Here is a 7,953-nt window from a genome sequence, read left to right as displayed (position 1 = left end):
CATTAATTACTTCCAATATTTGCCATATTCGCAATATGCAAAAAAAAAAAAAAAGTGTCATTGATTGTTTTTTCCTAAATATTTTTGTCATCCTATGTAATTTCCCATAAAAAAATAGTAATTATAAAAACATACAATTTAATAAAAGTACAAAAACTACCGGAGACACATGAACTTAACTATATTGCACCTCAAACACAAACATGTAAACTCAAACAAAACAACTCTGCATCCCGAACACCAACATAAAAACAGTGGTATTCTATATCAATTCAACGTCCTAAACAATTTCATATGTTTTGTTATCTAGATTTTAGACCTAATTTATAAGTCATATTTTGAAAATTAAAAAAAAAAAGTAGTTCCTAAATAATTCTATTTTATTATTGGCTAAGAATTAAGATGTTTATATAGAATACATGAAAACAATAACTAAATCTTTTTTTTTGTAAAAACAAACACAATTTTGAGAAACTAAAGATAAAATAAAAACAAAATAATAATGATCAAATAGAGATGGTGTTTTGGAAACTTTGTTTTAAAATTTAAAAATGAGCTAAGAATTTAAACGTGTAGGAAATATGAATTAGAAATTGTGAGAAAGAAGCAACAGAAATGTGTAGAAAGAGAAGAAGAAGAAAAAAGATATTAAAGGCCTAAAAGTTTCACTCACTTCAATCCATTCCCCAATGATCCAAATTTAATATAGAGCACAGTTGTATGAAGAGAAATGACATATAATTATGCTCTGCCGACTTGAGCATCTCCTCAAATTTATTTATTTTTTCTTCATTTATACTCAAAATGAATATTCCTTGTAGTGGTTGCATGAGAGATGATCCCTTAAACTGTTCAAAAAGGCACAAATACACCCATGTGCCCATGTGATCTTTTTCTTCAATTTAAAAGCATTTTAAAACAAATACATATACCCATCTTTTTAATCATCTCTCTCAACTACAAAAACACCATTCAAATTTCCCATTCTCCTCTTTTATTATATATATATATATCTCGAAAGGATGGATGGAATAGAGAAATCTGTAGAGCCACAGTGATTGGAAACGACTGTACATTAATATTCAAAACTAATTTTCTCTATACTTCATTCTTACATCCTTTCCATTCTGTTGATGCTTTATAATTTTCTATTCAAATGATTTCTAGTTATGTTTCAACTAAAAATATGATAATAAATAACAATTGTTTTAATGGTTACAAATGTTATAACATTTGTTAGTACTTTTTTTTTCGAGTGGCTTATGGGTGTGATTTTAGCAGATAATTAAGAACTTGTGTGGTTTTTGTTTTTGTAGTTAATCCATAAAGGATGCAAGAAGATGAATGTATGTATATGTATGTATGTATAATAAAAGTAGAATTTGAATTAAGTTATATATGGAAACTGTGTTTTGAAAAGAAGGGAAAAGAGAGGAAGTTATATATCCATAAGAATCTAATACCCATAGTGTAATACGAAGTATGTAGGAAGTGTAGTTGGATAAATTGAAAAAGATAAAATTTAATTTATGGAAAAGAAAATAATATATATAAAAAAGAGAGAAATTCGGAAGAAATGTTATTTTGGGTATGAAGACGCGTGAGATTGAGAGATAGCTTTGGAGGACACCAATTTTTGTTGAAATAATTGGATGTTTTATAGCAAACCACATCAAAACCATAAAACCCGCGAATGCCGCTTTGTCCATTACTATATTACAAATTCAGTTTCTACACCACCGTTGCTTTTTTTCTTCTTCTTCTTTCTCCCAAAATTTGGTGTCTTTAAATCAAATTCCCCACACCCACTTTTAGAATTCCAAACTCCTACAACTGGGTTGGAGGAAAAACAAGAGGAAGAAGTAGTGGTATATTATTTGGTTATGGAGAGACAATATGGATCAAATAGTTTGAGTCCATGTTCCTCCATTTCTAATGGGGTTCTACAAGAAACTGTAGATGTCACCAAATGTTTGACGGAAGCCAATGAATTAATCGAAGCCATAGGGGCTTTTTCTGGGTTTCGAAAGACCCAATCTAAGGAGTGTTTGAATTTGGTTAGGAGGTTGAAGATGCTTGTTCCTTTGTTGGAGGAGATTAGAGACCTTCACGATATGCTTCCTGCTGAGGCTTTGAGTTCCCATATTTCTCTTTTGAAAGAGGCTCTTGTTTTGGCCAAAAGGTTACTGAAGAATTGCCACAATGGGAGTAAGATTTACCTGGTAAATTTAAGTTTCTCTTTCTCTTTTTTTTTTTTTTTTTAGTTTGGTTCTGATCTACTTATATGCTTGCTTATTGTTTGATCGATTTTATGACTGTTTGTTTGGTTAGGCGTTTGAGAATGAGGCTGTGATGGCAAGGTTTCATGTTGTTTATGACAAATTGAAGGAGGCCCTTGATGGGATACCTTATGATGAGCTTGGAGTCTCAGTTGAATTGAAAGAGCAAGTAGATTTCTTCACCTTTTCTCCTTATCGAACTTTTGATTCATTGTTTGTTCATTGATTCTCTATAATCATATCTATTCGCATCTTTAGGTCTCATGATGTGTTTTGTTTTTCCAATTTTACCCAGAACGCCTCTCATAAATCTTACAACATCGGTGTGTAACTTACTTTTTACTATTTTGAAGTCATTCCAAACAAACTCTTAATTCTTTTCTCTCACTCATCTATAAATGTTTAGAATTCTTGATCTTGATGGCCTAAAAATTAGCCCTAATCCAGACTTATGAAGGCGTTATCATAAGTCGTGTCAAGCGTGAGTTATTTTGATGATTAAAATTCAATATACACGAAGTTTCAAAATTAGAGTAAATGACTAAACAAGTTCATGTTTCAGGGAATGACGCCACTATTCTCCAACATTTAGGCTTGTATACACCTTTTTCAACAATTTTTGCACTCGAATTCTTCATACACGTAGCTCACCCAAGAGTGACCATGTCCAGTAGGGAGAAGGTTACTAAGGCTAAATTTAACCATCCAAGATAAATGTTAAGTGCAGATTTTGAAAGTGTATCTTCTACAGAGACAACTATATTGGAGAGTTATTATTTTCTAGAATTTGAAATTTTACTAGGTTACCAATGGGTTGAAAGTTCACTGAGAAAGATGATGCTGGTTGAAGTTAACTAATGTAGCTTCATTTCTTCTTCGCTAAGTACTTATTTATTTATTAACTTGTTCATTCAGGTTGAGCTCATGTCGACACAACTCAAAAGAGCAAAGTGTAGAAAAGATACACAAGACATGGAACTAGCAATGGACATGATGGTTGTTTTTTCAAAAAACGACGAGAGAAATGCTGATCCTGTTATACTTGAAAGATTGGCAAATAAATTAGAACTACGTAAAATTGCTGATTTGGAAGCAGAAACTATAGCTGTACAAAAATTAGTTAGACATAGAGGTGTGCCGAATTCTGAAAGTCTCCAGCAAATTATAGACCTTCTACGCAAGTTTAAACAAATTGCAGGTATGGACAATAATGTTGCTCCTGATGGTCCTGTTGTGTCGAAAAGTCTGCAACGGTGTAAATCTACATTAATCCCTCATGAATTCCTCTGTCCCATTACCTTGGAAATCATGACAGATCCTGTCATTGTGGCTACTGGGCAGGTAACTTGAATAATCCTAAGACATTTACGCAACAAATATTTTGCATTCTTTTCTTGATATTATTATACAAACCATGCTCAAGCAATCTTGATATTCTATGAAATGTTGTAATAGATGGTTTGATTTTGTTGTTGATTTCAAAATTTGCAAGGGTTTGATTGGTTGGATCTCTGAATTTGATGGGAAAATTAGTGTTTTGTTTGCACAAAAATCAGACATTTTGAGTTTGAATTTCAGTAGGAGCTGAAAGTTAATTGTATCTTGAGATCGAAATAAAACCTGCTTGCTTGACATTGAGATTACAATCTTATGTTTTCAGAGTGTTACTACTACAAAACTCTGCCAATAATTTGTAAACTGAGCGGGTTATCCTCGTCTCTTCACAGACTTATGACCGAGAAAGTATACAGAAATGGTTGAATTCTAACCACCGGACCTGCCCGAAAAGCGGACAGACATTAGTGCATTTGTCACTAGCTCCAAATTATGCCCTCAAGAACCTCATTTTGCAGTGGTGTCAAAAGAATAACTACGAATTGCCGAAGAAGGAAGTAGTTGCTGGAATGGGAGACACTCCATCTGATCTCGCTGGAGAAATCTCCTCTTTAGTCCACAATCTATCCTCGAGCCAGTTGGATATCCAGAGAGAGGCTATCATCAAGATCCGTGTCCTTTCCAAGGAGAACCCTGAGAACAGAGTTTGGATCGCAAATAGCGGAGTCATCCCTCCGTTGGTTAAGCTTCTCTCCTACCCAGATCTCAATTTCCAAGAACACACGGTAACCGCTCTATTGAACTTGTCTATTGACGATTCGAATAAAAGACTCATAGCGAGAGAAGGAGCAATTCCTGCTATCATAGAAATCCTGCAGCGTGGAACGGAAGAGGCTAAGGAAAACTCTGCTGCTGCCCTGTTTAGCTTGTCAATGTTAGATGAAAACAAGGTTCTGATTGGTTCTCTGAAGGGAATTCCGCCGTTGGTATTACTTCTTCGAGATGGTACAATCCGAGGGAAGAAGGATGCTGCCACTGCACTGTTTAACCTGTCACTGAATCAAGCAAACAAGTCCCGAGCCATCAAAGCTGGCATCATACAGCCCCTTCTCGCTTTGCTGGAGGATAAGAACTTAGGAATGGTTGATGAAGCTTTATCAATCTTGTTACTCCTTGCATCACATCCCGAGGGACGGTCCGAGATCGGCAATAACTCTTTCATTGAAATTCTAGTGAACATCATAATAGACGGGACTCCGAAGAACAAGGAATGTGCTACATCGTTGCTTCTGGAGCTGGGACGAAACAATTCGCCTTCCATTTTGGTTGCACTGCAATTTGGAGTATATGAACATCTGGTAGAGCTAACAAGATGTGGGACAAGTAGAGCCCAGAGAAAAGCAACCTCACTTTTGCAGTATATGAGCAAGTGTGAACACATTCCCTAACATTTGTGTAAAGATTTGTGATCTTTGTATTTTATTTTAGGAACTGTAAATCAGAATTTGCTTCTTTTATTTTGCCTCTTAATGTTGTTGTTGCTTAATGTGGCTTTCGAAAACTGACATATCAAACCCTAACCACTGTGTGTACATAGCCTTTTAGTTTCGTAATGGTATATAACAAGAGGTGTTTTTAGCTTTTGGTTTTTTATTGGAGGAAAAGATGAATTAACCATTTTATACCCTGCCTTGCCTGCTCTTCACTGTATGTATTCGTTTCCTTTTCAACCTAATCAATTAATTAGCCCATAAATATAACACAACCACTTGGTTTTGTTTCCAATTTAACAATTTGGTTTTGGTTCAAAATATTTAAGTTTGTACACACATTTGGTTGAGCCTATTTGAGTCATAATCGATTGATAAATTGGTTATTATAGGCTTTTTAACTTGCTTATATTTTGTTTTGGAAAACTTGGATAAGATTTCATCAAATCATCAATTGAATATGTCAAAAGTCATATATATACATTAGCGAAATTGCATCATAGACAAAAAAAAAAAAAAAAAAAAAATAGAAAAGAACCGTTCATAACACCTCTTTTTTCATGTCACAAATATGCAAATATGATAAGTAATTAATGATATCATACTGCTATCAAGCGACTATTAGAAGGTTATCAGAGGTTTATCAGGAGGTTATCCGAAGGCTATAAGAGATTACCAGCTTTTAAATTTGCTGCTTTTGTAATTTAAAAAATGTAGTGATATAAGTCTAATATCATTTTTTTATATAGTTTCGCAAACGTTGTCCCTATCTATTATGGGTCAAAAGTCATATATATATATATATATATATTTCATGGGTAAAAATATGTGTATTTTATTAGCTAACAAGATGTGATTCCAATAAAAATATGAGATCATTTTAACAATTCAAACAAGTTAGTAACCCTAGTAATGACTACATTAAATTTGTATAGTTCACAATAACTAATTTAAGTTAATAAAGGTCATAACAATCAATTTAATTATTCAAATATATTAATTAGTCAAGTGACTATTATCAAAATCAATTTTCTAGGTAATTCAAAGAGTTCAACGCATTTGAGGTAGGCCGGAACATACCCAAAATCCTCCACTTTATGGCTCTCTCTAAATGATTACTAACTTGATCATCGGAGTGTTGGTAGTCATACATCACACTTGTGCGAGTTTTTCCTTTATTATGCAGGGTGTTTGTTTGATTTCTCTCAAAATTACGGATTCATCATTGTTATCGAACTTTAGCACATTAACAGTGTTAGTGATCAAGCACCACATTGGTGAAGTTTGTCTTCAATTGTGCATGGTGTTCCTTCGACTCCTTCCAAACTTACAAAATAAATTTTCTTTAAAAAATTTATTTTCTTGAAATTATCAAGCAAAACACATTTTGTTGTTACTATTAAACATAATGTAGTACTCAATGCATGTATTACTATTAAACCTCTATGAGTTGAATTCATATCATATACACCATTAATTATCAAACACAATATATGATTTGCTTGAATTTCTAGAAATACAATCAACTAACCACGTTAAACATGATAAGCAAAGGAGAAAAGAGTCATAAAAATTGCTCTTTTCTACAGCGATTAAAACCCAAAGTGTATAAAGTCAAGATCGAGCTAGGTGGAGGCTCAATCTTACCAATGAAATGTAGAGTTGCTTTAGATTTGGAGGAAAATAAAAGTTTTTACACATTTCTTATACAAGTGTTCAGGAAATTAAGAATAATAAAGATCTATCAATTAAAGTTAATTCAAGGTTCAAATAGAGTAAGAAGCAATAGACCGAGAGTCTACTAGAGTCATAAAGGATGAAGAGGAAGTTGAGAAATACTTTTTGAGATTGCTCAAAGATGTGAAGGTATATGGGGAGGAGCACAACAACAAAAGACATGTTTCTCTCAAAGTCATTATATGCCACACATGGTTGCTTTCAGAGAACCATATAACTAAATATGAATTGACAAGTAATATCTAGAAGGAACTACTTATGAACCATATAGTATTTCATGATTAAGGACGGCTACCTCTTGGTACCCACTGTCCACACTTGTTCTCCTTTCAAGATACAAATGTTGGAAATGATCTTCTGAGGGGAGATGGAAATACTCCTCGCACGCGTTAATTAGATTCTAGCTACTTTTCTTTTTGTGTAGTTTACAACCAATGTTGGCCATGCGATGTAAATAGTTCAACTATCACGATAAGATTTATAAGAAACTCTTCTTGTCAAGAACTTATCATCTACCTAAGCTACAAATAACACGTTGGTTAGTGGAAAGCAAAAGAGTGTTGAATTTAAAAGTTATGTACGTATGAAAAATACAAAGAATGTAGGTCGTAGGCCAATACACAATATATACAATACAAACTACAAAGAATATAAAAATGGAAGACAAGGCAATGAAAATGTGTTACAAGTTAAGGGACAGAAGGAAATAGTTTTATTCTCCACTCCAGCTACAGACTCTCTTTGTGGTCCATTCTGACTTTACGTTGGCCCATATAGGCCCCCTTTGTGGTATATTCAAACATCTTTCTCCGCCTGGGGATGAACTGCTTTTATAGGAAGCTTTTTAACGAGAAACTTCTATTTTTCTAAGATTGTCAGTGCTGACGTCGGCCTTGTGAAGTCACATCACTCCAACTACCACTTTTGTCTTTTAATGGTCATTCCTCGAGTGATGACGTGGTTCCTCACCTAGAGATGTCTAATCGCTTGATGAGTTCCCCTCGCGTGGCTCTTGCGCAAGGTGGAGTGACAAGAAATGTAGAAGCATAATTGTTTACTTGGATGATAATTCTCTACAAAAATTCTTCTCTCAATTTGTTTTTTCAATTCCA

At 33.8% G+C, this 7,953-nt stretch overlaps 1 protein-coding gene across 1 annotated transcript; it reads left to right on the top strand.

Annotated features, from left to right (window-relative positions):
- Positions 1-1,597: 1,597 nt before the first annotated feature.
- LOC101214151 (U-box domain-containing protein 15) lies at positions 1,598-5,296 on the top strand. The gene is made up of 4 exons (XM_004140011.3): positions 1,598-2,222; positions 2,332-2,448; positions 3,195-3,620; positions 4,007-5,296. Exons 1-4 carry the CDS (start codon positions 1,653-1,655, stop codon positions 5,060-5,062), a joined length of 2,169 nt encoding a protein of 722 aa, XP_004140059.2. The 5' UTR covers positions 1,598-1,652; the 3' UTR covers positions 5,063-5,296.
- Positions 5,297-7,953: the final 2,657 nt, after the last annotated feature.

This window comes from Cucumis sativus, chromosome 6 (genome assembly GCF_000004075.3).
Source record: "Cucumis sativus cultivar 9930 chromosome 6, Cucumber_9930_V3, whole genome shotgun sequence".
Classification (NCBI taxonomy): Eukaryota; Viridiplantae; Streptophyta; class Magnoliopsida; order Cucurbitales; family Cucurbitaceae; genus Cucumis; species Cucumis sativus.
This window is presented reverse-complemented; position numbering and strand designations above follow the sequence as displayed.

What these genes read in the sequence shown, in the direction of transcription:
- LOC101214151 (XM_004140011.3), top strand. Translation starts at nt 1,653, where the DNA reads ATGTTTTATAGCAAACCACATCAAAACCATAAAACCCGCGAATGCCGC. An exon ending in ATGGGAGTAAGATTTACCTG is followed by an intron (nt 2,223 to 2,331) that starts GTAAATTTAAGT and finishes TTGTTTGGTTAG; the next exon opens with GCGTTTGAGAATGAGGCTGT. An exon ending in CAGTTGAATTGAAAGAGCAA is followed by an intron (nt 2,449 to 3,194) that starts GTAGATTTCTTC and finishes TTGTTCATTCAG; the next exon opens with GTTGAGCTCATGTCGACACA.